This window comes from Rissa tridactyla, chromosome 9, assembly GCF_028500815.1.
Source record: "Rissa tridactyla isolate bRisTri1 chromosome 9, bRisTri1.patW.cur.20221130, whole genome shotgun sequence".
Classification (NCBI taxonomy): Eukaryota; Metazoa; Chordata; class Aves; order Charadriiformes; family Laridae; genus Rissa; species Rissa tridactyla.
Window position 1 is genome coordinate 37,480,023 of NC_071474.1, and position 17,176 is coordinate 37,497,198.

The following is a 17,176-nucleotide window of genomic DNA, read 5'->3' on the forward strand; positions in this document are numbered from 1 at the left end:
TTTCTTAGACAGGAGAACGAAATCTTAAGAATAATGCCATAAAAAAAAAAAAAAATCAACCAAGAAAATTCCCTTTTTGTGACTTTGTTCAGTGTGATGTCAACTGATCAAAGCTTTTGTCTCATCAAGTGTGATGCTACTTAGACTTGTTCTTATGCTTTGATAGTCCATAAATATTCTGGTGAATAAGTCCAGTTTGTTTAATGACGACTTCTTCCTTTATTCTAATTAGAAACAGGAAAAGTGAAAACGTAGACAAAATTGTCAGCTGAATGTTTTTTAAATGCCATTGCTGAGGCATCATAGTATCAGTGACAATCTAATACTTGAACTGTTTTTCAGATGTTCCATGGTATTGATGTGTTGTAAATTATTCTCACGTGCTAACCTTATTGTGCTACAAAATTTAAATTGGTATCTCAAAAAATTAATAATATCTAAATGGAACATGTTATTTTCCATTTTTGTAATCTCTGAGCTACTAAATTGGATTTTAAAAATTACATTGCTGCTAATTAGGTCTTACTGGGTCTTCTTAATTAAGCACACAGTTGGAAAAGAGACATAGCAATAATTATCTCAATTTGATGGCTATACAATTTGCATTATCAACAAATAGCCAAAGCACAATTCAATTTTCTTGTCACATATAAATGAATACAATACTTGCTACATGTTGACGTATTTTAAAACAGCATATCTTCCAAAGGACAATACCTGCTTACTACTAGATGAAATAAAGATTTCATTTTTCCTACTTGCATATACATAACTACGTGTACACCCCACCTTGTTGTATTATATTGTTAGATAAATGATAGCACTTACATATATATGTGTATATATACACACACACACATATACATATAAAAACATTGTGGTATTGTTTACCTCAAGTTCAGAAGAGGTTCAAGATTAAATTGGATTTTCCTAGAATAACTCAGTTATTAAATGGAGTCTTGTAATTTTAGGTTTTTTCAATGCAAAGTTAATGGTTTTGACACCAAAACAGTAATCATAATGGTGGACAGCAACCTGAGCTTCCGTTGACAAGCATTTTAATGCTTCATCTGAATATATTTAGTACAAAGAATCATATATATTGGAAACGTCCTGTACAATGGGAGGAAGCTTAGTTGTTCCAGGCATACTTGAAGGTGAGGGGGAACATCCCCTTCTTCAGCTCTATTCTCTTTTTATAATGTCTTACTAAGAAAATACGGTTTTGACCATATATCCTCCCTGAAGTACAAAATGCTTTTTGAGATCCATACAGGAATATTGGTCATGTACTCTCAACCTACAGTCCGATATAGGCTAAATTTTCTTTGCCTCTTTCCTTATATTTGCCCCTTTCCCTGCCGTGCAGTTAAGAATTAAGTTGCAAAGGCATTAGATAATGTTCTCATGTACAAAATCTGTAGATATCAAGCACTTGTCTAGTTTTACTTAAGACCAGACTTCTTGTTCTGCAGGATTCCTAGTTGAAGCTTCAAGATGCTGCGATACTTTTCATAGTGTTTTCCTTATTTGAAATTAAAAATTCACACCAGGAGTTATCCTGCAATGTACTCAAGAATTGTATTTCCTAAAGTATAGTTCTTCAGAAAGATTTAGAGTTCAGGAGATATTCTCAGCCCCTCCAGAATGTGTCACCCGAAATCATGGACGTACTTTGTCCCACAGCAGTAGAGTTTGATCTTCTGTGCTTGAACCTCCATTACTTATGCTCACTAACATCAAATGATGGGTTTCCACAAGAAAACATTAGGGAGTTGTGTGGATTTTAGTCAGTGGCAATTCTCCAAGTAAAGTGAAGGGCACGTGTTGGCCGAGAATTCTGTATCACAGTTGAGTAGCTGATACAACGTATGTTTTTCAGTTCACTTTCAGTCTTGCCATATGTCACAAAATACTGCAACAACCTGACTTTCTTCACAATTTTATTCTGCAGTGATTTCTCTCTGAAACTTTGGATAAAATGGGCAACACTTTGAATTACTTTGTTAACTAGAATTAAATTAGACTTTGACTAATTTTAAATTAAGATCATTAAATGTGAAAATGAACCTTATTCCACTTGCATCTATCACAATGACAGATACAAATGTATGGGCAAATGTAATCCATCCATAGGTTAAAACAGCACATCCTCTAAGGAGTGTGTTAAACCCATCGTGTGTCTGTGAAAACTGCATTTGCATTTACATATCTGATTTAGAAAGATATGTAAAAACCCGTACTCTCACATTGTTTTATCTGTACATCTATTCTTCTCAAGATGTAAGCAGACTATGTAGTCCGCTTGCAGGAGTAACGCGATGTCTCAATATTTCACAGTCTCGCTCATACACAGAGAAATACTGGGCACGTAGTACCTAGCGATCCATACTTCATTTTGTCATCTTCACACATCTTTTGATGTGTTGATATTTTATGATCCACAGAAATGTTCATGTGAGTTTCGGGTGCTGCTTGGTTTTTTAAAAATTCTCAGTTTCTTCAGTCAGTCTTTTAGGGATTGCTTTCAATTACCCTTTCTTGATTTTAGTATGACTTTTTTTCTTTCCAGTGGAAAGTATTATCTGCTTCCATACTGCCAACTTAAGCAGACTTTCCATATCTCTTCATAGTGCTATCTAATTCCATTCATCATCTAGAAACATAATTTGTTCCTGCTTTACTGCTGCTTCAATGTTTTAGCTGGTATCTTTCTCTCTGTGTATAACTGTTCTGTAAAACAGAGAACTTTAAGGATGACAAAAGAAACTTCCTTTGTTTATAATATCTAAACAAATATTTGAGGATATAGTTTTGAAAGTAAGTACAAGGTCAGAATTTTTTTTACCGTGTTTTTTTTCCCTTCTTGGTATTGCATTTCTCAAAGGTTTAAATCAAGAGTGTTTGTTTTGTTTTGCCTTTCATATTTTACAGTTTTGTATTTCAGAGAAGACTTGCAGAATAAAGGTACTATTGCCTTCAGCAATCCAGAGCTGAAATACCTGCTTAGTAGTTCATTTTCAGAAACCAGTGGTCTGAAAAGGTAATAAGCAAATGGTAACTTTCAGATAAGGGTATATGTTGAAAGAAAAGAAATACAGAAGAGAATTGAGCAAACGTGGAACTGGGGTTTGTAGCTGATTGAACGGCCCTCTGAGAATGAAAAACGGAATTACAGGAGGCTGCCTTCGGAATTTAGGTTTTGAATATATGCGAACAAGGACTGTTGCCTGGTTATATTTTAGCATCATAACTGCAATTACATTTCAATTCTGTGTAGTTTGATATATCTGAGTATTGGACATAATGCTTAGTTGAGGCCAAAAAAGGTTACAGTTCATCATGTTTTCACTCTTTGCACTTCAGGAAGAACCTGTCCAGCTGCATGATAGTCATTATCATCTGTGTCCTGAGCTCTCTAAATAAGTCTGGACTTACTGGTAACCAACTGGGTATGCCACTGGTGTTGATGGGGTTGACGGTCGGTAATCGATATGAAAATTTGCTCCTGAAATGGGCACCCTATCAGAGCAGCCTGATAAGAATCTGTATGAAACACTATTAAAGTGACCTGATTTCTGTGGCATCACTGCATTTAAGTACGGAGCTTCTAGGCGGTGTAAATGTATACAGTGAGTTTTCTTACAAAATAGCTGTTGATTAGTATGTGCACTGTAAACAGCCTCATCACAGCCTTTCCCATAAGCCACAGTTACCCTAACGTTATTGTGTTTCAGAGCAAGGAGGATTCTGATCTAAGCGGAACATGAAAGTTAGGTGGTTGATGTAAGAGGGGTTTGATGCAAGTGAAAAGTGAAAATAGTTTCTATTAACATGTACAATATGCATTTAGAAATTTGCATAAAACAGACGTGAAAATTATAAATCTATATACATATCTATATTAGTTCCATTATTTTAAAAGTGGTGTTTTCCCATCTCACAGAGCTTTTTGACTCTTTTTGAATTTGCAAAAGTGTTTCATCGTGAATTTAAATGATTAGTTGTGTATCCTCCTACAAATGTAACTGTGAACTGTATATGGTATGTATTTTAAAGTATGGTTGAGAATTACTTGCTATTCAAATGCCTAAATATATATTTCATATATTTATCTATTTAGATGTATAATAAATGTGTACTATTTATATTTTTCATAATATTTTTTGTTAAATATTTTGTGAAACCGTTCAAAGACAGAACAGTGATGGAAAGGTGAAAAAAGCGCTGTGCTTTGTGAGGAGAGCATTAAGACACTTAGACAAAGGTCACTTACAGGAACTGTAAGCTTTTATGAGACTTTATCATTTTGCTGACAAGGTCAACTCGATATTGATCGTCTGGGTATTTTGTTTAGTTACTTGGAGGCCGGTTATTTGAAGAAACCTGTGTAAACATCCAGGCAATATTCTTTATACTCATGCCCTATTCCAGCATTTTGGGTTGTTTGTGTTGTCTTTTTCCAAGCAAAATATGAAATAAGGTTAAAGTATTTTTCTATGAGTCTATTTGATTGACAGTGTTTAAATTCAAGTTATCATAACATACCATCATTTGTTAAATATAACTGAATCTCTTACTGTAGAAAAGCTTGAAGATTTGATCTGCTTTTTATTGTGTGTTACTGATTCATAAAAGCATTTTTTGTTGAAAAATTTTATGAAGTATTTTTCCAGTTCTTGCAAATGATTTATCACCTGCTTTCGTATCAGGCCAGGTAGCTGTGGGTTTATGAGACATTAATGCCCTAAGCAAAAATAAAAGGAAGAACAAGTTTAGTCCGTGTGTGAAAGGAAGTCGAAGTTTTACTGTGACAATTGACCCTCTCGTGCTCTATCTCCAGCCCTTATGTGAGCCAGCAGCGCCACTGCGTTTTAGACGGTGTTAGCAAAATTGGGGTGGGAAGGGGAGAGATAGCCAGGTAAGCTGAAGATTTTCTTCCTTCAGGTGATGAATGAGTAGGCAAGTCGGGATCTGTCTGCGGTATATCTGTGTCTGCATCCTTCTGCCATAAAGGGTGTAAAAATCCACGTTAAGTCTTCTTGGTCTTGTGCAATATGCACTGAAGTCGGCGAGTATTGCAGCCTGGTGCTTTGTGGCTTGGTGGACGGTGTTGGACTGTGAAAATCCAAGCTGTGGCTTCACACAACGCGTGCCAGACCTTTGCATCCCTGCAGCTGGAAATGTGGGCATGTGTGGCAATGGCAGGAGGCAGCAGCAGAGTCCCTGAGCTGGGGGAATGTGGTGCTAAGGTTGTGGTATTCATGAGTTGATTGTGTTTTTTAATCATTCTTGCCATTTAATAACAAGGAATACTAAAATTACAGCTTTTAAGGGGATATTTCATGGACCTTTTACATTGATTTAGATTTGAGAAAATACACATCCTCACACATGAGATAGATGGCACATATGAAAGAACTGTGAAAGAGAAGACCTGGAATATCTAACAAATTGCATACATTAAATGATTTGTTCTGTCTGGTGCCTTAGTTAACATCACTAAATACGTTTCTGATACAAACTGTTCTCACGAAAAGTGAAGACTGATTATTAAACCTTATTTTAAAAGAATAAAAACGAATCTTTGTTAAGATGTTAAGTAGTTGGTTTTCCACAGCCTAAGTTTTACAGGTCTCTGTGCAGCCTGATAAATTTTTGTTACTTGTTTGGAAAAAAAGAAAAGTAGTTATTGAAACATCCTGTAAAACAGATGTGCAGTGAGGTTGTCTTTTAGGAGGAACTTCTGTGGTTTTGTTGTGTTTTGTTTTGTTTTTTTTTTTTTCTGTGAGTCAAGGTGCATAAGTATACTAATAATTTTTCCACTAATGAGATAAATTTGTTGGGTTCATTGTTTTGCACTTTTGAAAGCAGGATGTACCATGTGCATCTGAGGCTGCTTGCACTTGTTGCCTTCATGCCAAAATTTATTTCTTGTCTCCTGCATCTTCTTAGTAGAGGCCCTTAATTTCTCCTCATTTTCCTCTGGCTTCTATAGCATTGTCTCCATTTGTTCTGTCAGACAGGATATATAGGAAAGCTTTTTCCTGTCAGTAACCATTTCCACGGAGTCATCAGGTAATCTTTTAAGCTAACCCTGTGCTTGTAAGTCACAGCACCTTTGAGTTCTTCTGTTGCAGACCATTAAAGCAGCTCATAAAATAAGTACTTGACTTCTTAGGCAATAATAGGCAATGTTGGCAAATAACAGTAAATTATTTAGGCAAATAGCTTTTGAGAAGCAAATAGTGCTTATTAGTAACTTGTCTACAGAAGCATCTTAACACCAACTTGATACGGTGCGATCAATCCAGAGCACAAAAACTTGTGTTCATTGCTGAAGCCCCACGACACACTTGTCAGCTTGCCTTGGTCTCTGCAGACAGACAGCTCCTTAGGCTTTTTAGTTCTCTCTCTCTTAAGAGTTTTTTATTGACTTGGGCACTTCCAAGCCCACTTTGTTGAGTCGGAGATGTGAACAGCCTTTTCTTTGTTTTTCTTTAATGCTAGAGCTCTTTATCCAGGTGCTCTATTTTATTTGTTTCTGAAGAGCTCTTCCATCTTGGGTTAAAAAATTAGATAAAACTCCCTGAGATTTTTGTATTCAAGCAAAGATGTGTCTTTAGGGTCTTCTCCAGATAGCGTCCTGAAACGTGAGGAAGGGAAGACATACATACACTGCATGATGTTACTTCTACTGTAGTAGTCTGTGCCCCTTCTTGCCATCCCTCCAAGGGTTTTGTGGAGCTGGAGTTTCTTTTTCCGTTACTATTTTAGAAGCCTTGTTCCCCCTTCCTGCCATATGCAGTGTTTTCCACTCTTGCTCAGGAAGGTGGTCCTTTCAAAAGCATTGGGAGGACACACAAGCAGGACGTGAGGTTTTGCTATGCTGGAAGACAGTGACAGCTACCATCAGTTGTTTCTCAAAAATTCAGACAATTTCAGAAGTTGAAGTCGTCGCCTCTGACAAGAAGTGCTTTCTGTGGTTTATTTTATGTTTACCTTTTGTGTGGTTTTTCTTGTTGCTTTTGGAGTTTCATATTGTATGCTCACAGTTGGCAATGTGCAGGGTTAAAAACCCTTGTTGCAGATGGGAAATGGGCTGATATCAAACTGGGTATTAAACTTATTTCCCTCTGCTGCGGACATTAAAATCATTAAGAAGCTCTGAGCAATTGCTTTTTTAATTAAGCAACATCTCTTTTAACTTCTGTGTTTTAGGTCTTCTAGCAATAATGTTTACAGATGCCTTTTTTGTTACATTTTTTTTCTAGGTTAATAGCATCTGTTAATCTAAAAAAAACCCCAAACAAACAACAACCCAAACTTATTTGAACCATGCTGCTCCAAAAGGTGTGCTGTAACCCCTGTTATTTGATTGCAGAGTTTACCGTAAAATTAATGATGGAAACAGCTTCATGAAGGCAAGGTTACAAGACAAGTGCTCCAGTTGTGTGTGCAGCTGAAACCCACCTGATTTTAGTGATATTGGGTTTGATTATCGTTTTAATGATACACAAAACTGCAAACTGCAGTTTGGAAGGTTTCATTGAGGATCAGTATAGCTCCCGTGTTGGTGTGAGTTTAGGCAGGAGATGAGGAGGAAAAAGGAGGTTGTACTGCAGGGTAGAAGCTTCTTCCTCTTGGAATGTCCACACAATCTAAAAGGAAAATGTCCATTTCTGAACCATCATATGCTCATAGAGTAACAGCGTGGTGTATTTTTGTCTTACTAAGTCTGGTGGTTTTTTAAAGTATGAAGTCTCATATTCTTGATTAAACGTAATTTAGTTTACAGCAAAATACTTCAAAAGAGTGAACTTTCTGTTTTCTAGGCTTCATATTTTAAAAGATTCAAAATGCTATTTCACTTAAGATGAATATGTATTCCTTTAGAGAAATAGTAACTGATCCATGTTAGCTTTAATAGCACATATAAGGTTTTGGAACATATTTTGTGCATACAGTTATCGCTTGGTCTAATGGGATAGTGCTTCAGATTTGGTTTCCATTTTTTTTTTCTCCAAGATGTTGTTATTTTAATTCTATTTTTAAAAAGTAAAACAGTAAAGTAAGACATGTTCAGATTCTTTCCTGGATTATGGTGATATTAATACAATTTAATTGGTTTATATCAACTAAAAATAAAATTGGGCTTTTGAGAGCTAAATTTATATATGATATCTGAAACGGATTATTGTTGTTTTTTTTCCCCAGGGCTATTTCCTTAAGGAGTTCCAGTTGCTTGTTTTCATGACTTTGAGCCTATTTAACCAGAGATGGAGCAGATGGACTGCAAACCCTACCAGCCACTGTCAAAGGTCAAACATGAAGTGGATCTAACTTACACAAGTTCTTCAGATGAAAGTGAAGATGGGGGAAAGCAAAGGCAATCTTATGACTCAAGAGAAACTCTGAATGAATATAGCCAAGAGCTAAGACTTAATTATAACAGTCACAGCAGAAAAAGAAAAACCACTGACCAGTCCACCCAAGGTAAATTGTTTATTTTATCTACTTGTTATGGTTACTACCTTATGATTAATTACTATGAAGCAATATCATGTTGTCAGCAGGCATGCAAGCATTTTGTTTGCAAAGGCTTGTAGTGACAACCCACTTTTTACCTATTTTTAACCATACCATAATACCAGAAATTTAGGAAAAAAATTTTTGAAGTAAAATTGCCTTTCTAGCAGGCTGGCTTGACTGGTATTCTGGAGACCATCGTATGATAGCTACAGATAAATATTTCTTTAGTAGTAGCTACTCTTCTTACTAATGTTGATTATTTACTACCTTTGCAGGTGTTGTGTGCATTTTGGTATAAAACCAACATTGAGATTGTCTCTGCATGTGCTTACAAAGTCTATGAATGAATTCAAAGGCAAAAACTCTCTTAACGAAGTTTCTAATCACATAAATAACCAAGTAATTTTAAAACGGAAGACAATTAGTGTATCGTAAGAAAAAAATCCAACAATTAAGTTTCTTGTTTAGCCTTTTGCATGGTACGGCCAGAAGTCTAGGACTTCTGATGATGGTTGAGCTAAGGTTAGGGAATGCTGCTGTTTGGTTAGAGATAAAAGCTAAAAACTAAAGCGATGGAAGGAAATGAGCAGAAATTACTGCAGCATCCCTGATAGACTGCTGCTCGTGCAAACTCACATGCTGCGTAAACACGCTTCATACAGACAAGCGGCTTATCTGTTGCCTTTAGCTCTGTCACAAATTCGGGCAGGATGGTGGGGCAGGGAGAGTATTTTTAGAAATCAGGGTGCGTGTCAGAAGCAGCAAGAGTCCTGTCCCCCTAAAGGTAGCAGTGACAGGGTTCCAGGGACAGTCACCCTGCTTTTCAAGGAAGGGGTTAAATTGATGCATTATAGTACTTCTCAGCTAAAAATTTTGGTACTTATTAAATAAAATAAACCCAAAAAACAAAAACCCCACAAACAAAGCAGCCCAGTCCCTCACCACTCACTCAGAAAAGCCTCCCCCAATTTTCTGAATATTAAAATATTTTTCTTTTTTTACAAGAAAATAAAAAATAGGCTTGTGGAAGCTGGAAAATTTGTCTGCTCTGTGATGTGCAAATTAATGCAAAAATTAGAGTAGCTGTGCTACAAAGCTCTCACAGCCTTTTTGTTTTTACTGCAGATATTCTGAATCAGTTACTTTTATAAAACTGATGTTGTCTGAAATTACCTATAATTGATGTGAGAGATAATACCTAGCTGCCAGAGATAGCCTCAGTCCATGTACATATATTCCCTCCGAAGAGCTCCAAAACTGCAATATTGGGAAAGAAAAAGTCATGAATACAGATTTTAACAAAGTATTGTATAGAAAACTCAACTTACATGTTTGATTCTTTATAAATGACTCGATCTTGAACATGTTATGAGAATTTAGTTAACTAAGATATGGCTATATTGTTATAGCTGGAGTTGATGTAAATGTACTTGTAGATCTACTTAAAGCAACAACTTCATTGCTGATAATTGTGGCTAAGAAAGCATAACCTCTGTGTTGACCTAGGCCTCTGAAGAGCTCCCTGTTTGCAACGCTTTGCTGATATTTTGTATTCATGTTGGCTGTAGCATCACTAGCTTGGACACGTATAAAAGGGCTGCAGTGACTCTATTGTAGGCATAAGAACCCAGCCTGTGTGTCATGTATTGAAGTTATTCTTCCATAACAGTGCCTCTGAAAGCAATCACATTAATAATTTTGGAGAAATGGTCAAATTAGTGTGCGTTTTTGCAAAAAGTTGTCAGGCAAGAATTTACCTCACTTATTCAGGATTGACCTGTTAGCATTCAGATCTCTGCTTGTGCAGACCAACAGGTACGCTCACGTTGTAAGACAATTTTATTGGAAATATATGCCCCAAGATTTTTCCGTTCAAATGAATTTTTATAAGACACTGTATGAATTTGCAGATCTTCTCTTTTATAAGCATTGGTATTTTTCCACTTGGAAGCAATACAGTGTTGTATTGCTTCAAACTGCAGTATGAGGCTTGATATGCCCATGTTTGTAAAAAAAAAAAAATCACGTAAGCATCAACAGTAGTTTGTCAGTATGCGGGGCAGCACTTAAATACTTGTTTACCTCTAGGCACATTCTTTCGTGAATTGTCTAGGTCAGTATATTATTATTATTTAATGTATACTGCTTGCTTTATTGTGTTATTGAGCACAAAAGTGTTTTTAAAAACATACACTTGTGTACAGGTTTGTAAGGATGGGGTTGAACTTTGCTTGTTGTACTAGAAATCATAGTTTTCTCCTGTGACAAATTCCAGTTGGTATAACTGAGTTAGTAATTGCACTGCTGAGTATATCTGTTTGGTTTCCTGGGAATTCATACCTATCTCTTTCTAGTGATTTAAATCACACAGTTTTCCTGTGCCACAAATTGAGCCTAAATGTTTGGCCTGGCAAGAAACACAGATTTGAGATATAAAACTGATTGAGCTCAAAATTCAAACAAGAGCAAAACAGTTTGTAAAGCTGAGTGTAAAATTTCAGACTTCAAGCAGAGTTTGATTTGCTTACAGTTCTAGTGTGTTATTTCCAAAAGGACACCAGATTTCACAGTATGGGGCCTGGGAGCCGAAGAGCTCTTGGTAATTCTTGGTAGTTGCTCAGTCAATACCAGAAAAAAAATCAGGTTCAGTTTTGGACTCTGAAACTGGCATGAATCCATAAAACAGTAGATGGAATTTGTTTTAAATCCATTCTTTTCCAAAATTCCTCATCAGAGTCTTTAACGAAGTTTTTCTCATGTTTGGTATGTCTTCGGAATGTAAAAAACCAAAACAACAAAAAACCCACAATCCAAACCAAAACAAATAAAAAAACCCCAAACTCAAATCCCCCGCAGCACCCCTTTTCAAAGTGGATTTTTCCGCAAGGAGAGCGTTGTACCATGCTGCTGCTTAAGACTATTTCATAAAAAAATTCTGTATATTAAAAGGACATCCATAGTTCTGTCCCCAGGTAGTGACATAATATTCTTCTCTAGCTACTAGTTACAGCTGAAATAGTACCCTGTACTTAACGTGATGCATTAATGGCTTGCACAGTGAGGATTAAATCCATGAACTTCATCCATGAAAGGTGTGAGAATAGATGAGAAAACAGACACATAGTAACAGTCGTGAATGAAGTGATAATGATGAAGGGTGAGATTGCAGTCAAACAAGCTCTAATGATGGAATGTGAGAAGAAAATTGTTGCAGAATAAAAAGAGTAATATAGAGAAGTTATAATAGGAACAAGCGTAGGGGCGTCTCTACTGATCTAGTTAGTTTTGTGAAAAGAATCATCAATTTAGATGTTTATGGAAACTTTATGGAATTTGTATTGGCTACTTAAGCATGGTAGGTTATATAAATTAGACTGGGTAGTCGTCTGTATTTAGTAAATAGCTTCAGAGTAAAAATGTGATTTATTGCTCAAATTATTGCTCCAAATACTGATACATCTCGGCAGTTTCTTTCTATGAAAAGTTTCAATTGAAATCTGAGATGATGTAAAATCGTTACACGTGGGTATTTAAGTGTTTGCGTATATGGACAATCTGTATAAAGCAGAACTCTACACGGCATGAACTCGAAACATTTTCAGAGTTCTCAAATATATGCTACAAAATTGAACTGTTACTATTTCATGAAACATTTTTTGTGTCAATTTTGTTTGAAAGGCCAGGTCATCTTGCGAATTACAAAAAAATTTATTTAAAAGATTGAAAACAATACCCAAATATAGAATACTTAATCTCTTCAATATTTTTGTAGTCCTTACTCTTCGAAGAGGTGTGATTTATTGGTTGGTTTCACATGTCTTATAGATAGGAATATGAGAGGAAAAAAAAAACAACTCAAAAAACCCAAACAGGACAGAATTAATCTACTGATTAAGCAGTGATTTCTAGGTGTTATTCTTAAGTTATTCTAGTCATCTGGTACTGATGTCCCTCATGAAGAGTCCAGTGCAAGATAAATTGTGTCTCTGGAGTTATCCGCATCAGAAACTTGTAGTTATTTGCAATTCCAGATTTACTAAATAACACCACAGACTGTTCCAAGCTGAGCTAGGTTTTACTGGCCTAACAGCCCAATGTGAGCAGATATAAAACTCTCCTGACAAAGTGTCATTGACTCCTGAAGAGTCAGTGCTAATTGCATAATGTGTACATCTTAAAATGCATTCTCTTAGTCACTGGAATGTTCGAATTCATGTTTATCTGAAGATATGTAAATGTGCAATATCTCAAGCTGGCAAGAAGATCTTACAAAGTAAATTCCTGGCAGACCTAGTATTATATAGTTTGGGGATATTGGCAAACACGGTAAACTAATTCTTGGAAGAATTGGTAAACACAATATTTTGTACTTGAAAGAGATGGGGTAGAATTGGCAGAAGTCGTCAGAAATGTTGTTCTTGGTAGGAAACTCCCTGACGGACCTGGCTGCGAGGAAAAAAGTTCTCGTAGTTGTACCATACAGAGATTGCACTTCTAGCTTATTGTGACATGTTTACATCCTTAGAACTGTTTTCCTCTACAGTTTTCTCTGTTTCCACCAAAGAAAATATGAAAGGAGCTGAACTCTACAAGTACTGGCAGTACAAAAAAAGCTTTCTGGCTTTTAGGTTAATTATAGATTTGTAGAAAATGCTAGTTTAGAGGAATGAATTCCTGATAGGATGAGCATCTGGGATTGAGTCATTGGCATGATAAAGTTTATTGATCATTAACAATATGAGCATACGGCAGTAATTTTCTTGTTAGACAAAGCGTGTTTCCTGGCAAGATAAATATATTGAACTGCATTATGGGCAACGCAAACTGGAGTTATTCCTAGCAGGAGGATCCAACAGCAAATATTTTCTGGTAAATCTGTGTGGAAAAATCAGCATTACTGGTATTCTAGGAAATGACGTTTTAGAGTGCTTCACAAAGAATTGACCTTTTCTGCATTTAGCCCAAGAAGTAAGGAAAATGTTTTTGTAGGACAAAAGCTGCAGGATGGTAACACAGCAAACGTTTTGTAGAGAAGGTATATAAAATTATCTTCAGGAGCAATAAGCAAACAGATTGAGCTAAATGTTCAAAATCTTCCTTGAAGGAACTCCATTGTGCTTTTCAGCCTAAGGTCACTTCTGTTTCACCCTGGATTTTTTTAGCTTACTGCTGTTGCCATCCAGTTCTCATTTCTGCCCTGTGTTATGCTCTAGCAATGGTGAGGACGTGTAGGCAATAGAAAGTGCTGAAAAGCACTTTCTTTCCCTAGAAAGGAAAAACTACGTGTGGGGTGCAGAAATAGGCAGTCTGTTTTGCTATGCTCTAAAGTTCGGCAAATTTAAGCTTACCAGGAAGGAAGACTTAAATACATGTAACTCTTAACATCCTATGACCAGTCAAAACCAGTTATACTTATCATCGTAGACATAAATATAAGGCATGCTGACAAGCACTGGCAGGAAATTGTCCTGTCAGGAAGATGTCATGGTGGTTTTTTGTCATCTGGGAAGTAGAAAAAGCTTTTTACATAATACCCCTATTCTCCTCTGATTCCAGAATTATGTAAATCCATTCAGGGCAGCAGATCTGCTTTGTGTCTGTACCAGGGCCATGGAGAGTTGAATTTGGGCTATACATAGCCTGTGCTTTTGTTTGAATTACTTTATTTTTAAATCACGTGTAAAGGTAAATAAGCCAATCTTTAATAGCTTTTCCCATTAATCTGTTAAGTGTAACACTAGAATAATACTCTGGCGTACCCCAAGTTTGTGGTCTTGTGAGCCCTCCAGGGGAAATTGATGCCAGCACCAATTTCCACTGGCAATCAGTGGCTCTGATTTTTCCATTGTTTTAATAGGGATTTGGAGCACTTACCTGACTGAATTTATGAGACTGTGCTTTTAAACTTCCACAACGAGCAGTGAATCAAGGGAGCAATTTTATCAGGGAGCATCCACAGACTCTTGTTGATATTAAGAAGGTAGAGCTGAAGTACTGTCAGTGTTAACCTGGCGGTCGATGGAATAGGGGTAGAACAGTTCAATATAGCTCTACCTGCTAGTTATGTATTTTGGAGCCTTTGCCAGTAGCATTCATGTGATAAAGACTGTCAAAATAAAGACTATTATAATGTCTATTTATTGACATGTAAACGGGACACGGTAAAATGCATTTTTTACATTTGCAGGTGGAGGGGAGATGAATAGTTTTTAAAAGGGCAAGGAAAAATGAAAAGAAAAAGTCCCTGTCAAAAGAACTATTGCTATGCAGGCTTTTAGAAATGTGGTAGTTTTGAACTCTTCAGCTGGGGTAGATATTTACTTCTCTTGTTCCCAGTGTTTTCTTTATGATGAGATTTGCGGGTTAATGAAGGATGGGATTTTTTTTTACCTTTAAGCTGCATAATTTGTTTAGAGCTGTGTATTGAGGAGTTGTGGAACTGTGTATTCCTGAGTTCTGGAAGAGGAGGGTAGGAACAGGCTAATTACAAAGAAAACCAATATATTTTTTTTGCAAGCATTTTGCCTGAAATTCTGTAATTTAAGGAAGAAAATACCAAAATAACATACAAGATTTCTAGTAACACGCTATTACTGGATAGGGCTTCTATCAAAACTGTTGAGGTATTTTGTATTATTAGAATCTGTGTTCAATTGTTTGCAAATGCCAGACATTGAAAATTTAGACTTTTAATGTTGTCTACAACAGTATTTTGCTCATTCTAGAAAATATTCTGAAAACTTAATTTCAGGTTTTGTACCTGCATACTTTAGAGCAGAGACTTGAAGCATAGTGCAGAAGCGATGTCTAAGTAAGGGCCTGCAATAGTTCCCTCGTGCTGTCTCATGAAAGGGACTCAGCTTTCGGTAGAGGGTGATTTAAAGGTCCTTCAGATTTCTGGGCTGTATACTAGCGGAAGGAAGCAGCAGCTAATAAGCTCCATCTCCTGCTGCTGTATCTTACACCATCTGGTCTGAGTGTTTATGAGCTTCCTGTTGTCCAAAAAAATTACATAGAAGACAGAGTAAAAGACTTCGTGCTCCTAAAGCTTTAGTGCATTGTCTCCTCCCGTATTCCCTTGCAGAAAGAGGGATTCCTGGTGGGCTGTGCAGTGCTTTGTTTGGCTAGTTGTGTTCTAATCACGGTGATGTTACTGTCTCCCAGAGAAAAACAGTGCGATGAGCAGTTCCCTGTGGCTTCCTTGACTGCAGCCTTCTCCTCCACGTGGGGACTATCTGCAAACTCTAAGGGAAGGAAAAGCTGCACTTAGATTCAGACCCCCTCTGGATATTCTTTCTTGATTTCCCAAGTAATTGGAAATTTCTCTCCTTGGAATAACTGGGGTGAGGAAACTGTATGTTTGTGGCTTTGTTTAAAGTCTCAGGGAGGGAATGCTTTTCCTTCCCCTCATAAAATCAAAAATACATGAGCAAACTGAATGTGCAAAGAGACTCTTTTCCCACGAGGCTGAAGCGGGTGCCCCCTCCCTGGATCACAACACTCACAAAAGCTTGTAACCTGCTGTCACCATTCCTGTAATGCTGCTTCCAGTCTTATAATATCTGCCATCATCTCAGTGAAAAAAAATGCCTTGTATGATCAAAAAATGGTTTCATTCTCATAAGTAATTCTTTTGATTTAAAAAGTGAATATCTGAGAGAGGGGAAAAGTGAGGGAAAAAAAAAAAACAAACCCAAACCAACTGCTGGGAAAGGAAATAAACTAGAGAAAGATCACAGTGCATTTCCAATCCCCTGCTAACAAATCTCCTCTAAGGAATAAAAAAAGCGTTCTCCAAATGTTACACAAGCTTAACAATCCATTTGTCAGTGTACAAATACAATCGACAATCCCAATTTCCACTCTCTTTGAATCACCAATTTTCCATGGTGTAAAATGCCAGAAATCATAGCAGTAAAAATCAGAAGGGGAGAGTAACCCAGCCAGTGTAACAGAAACCAAGACGTAGCAATCCTTACAGTAATCTGTGCCCAATACTAATGAAATATCTACAGCAGGGCTTAAACTTTTGAGTTAATATGTTTTGGAATTCTGTTTGTCAAAGCCTGAAATTGTATCTGTAAAATATTCTTGCTATATTAATAGAGCTTTTTCCTCTAACACATAAAAGTGCCCAAGAAGATTTGTTGTAAGTTAAAACCAAGATATGAACAAACATTAAGGCAGAGTGACAAAGAGAGTATTACAGACCAGGGGAACAAGTGAAGTGCTCTGCACTTGTCCTACAAGACATTTTAATATACATAGTCTTGCTGTGTCTTATATGGCACTCTTTTTGAAACAAAGAAGAGCTGTCTTATTTTCTGGAACTAGAAATCTGGTTTGCTTGTCTTCATTTATAGAGCAGATGCTGAAACAAAATAACGTTTCTTCCCAGGGTTTCTCAATTATGTATCTGTCAGAAGATTTTTATACCTCTCAAACTAAAGAACTGTCAAGAAGTAGCTCAGTGAGTTGATGGCGTTGCTGCCTATCTGGATAAACAGCAGGGTGGGCGTATCCGAACTCATTTAGAGCTTGAATTAGTTTTTCTTTTGAGAATGAGTCTCCAATACTTCTGAACTTATTTCTGTAGATATTTATGTGAAACAAATTGTGAATGTGATTTAAAATCTCGGGTTCT

At 36.6% G+C, this 17,176-nt stretch overlaps 1 protein-coding gene across 8 annotated transcripts in view; it reads left to right on the plus strand.

The window, feature by feature from the left end:
- TENM1 (teneurin transmembrane protein 1) overlaps nucleotides 1–17,176 on the plus strand; it is a 942,055-nt gene that overhangs the window by 677,313 nt on the left and 247,566 nt on the right. For all 8 annotated transcript variants that reach the window (XM_054214857.1, XM_054214863.1, XM_054214865.1 and 5 more), the window contains one exon: nucleotides 8,218–8,496. In XM_054214857.1, coding sequence (XP_054070832.1) covers nucleotides 8,280–8,496 — 217 coding nt within the window. In that variant the 5' untranslated portion in view covers nucleotides 8,218–8,279. The remainder of the gene's footprint in view (nucleotides 1–8,217; nucleotides 8,497–17,176) is intronic.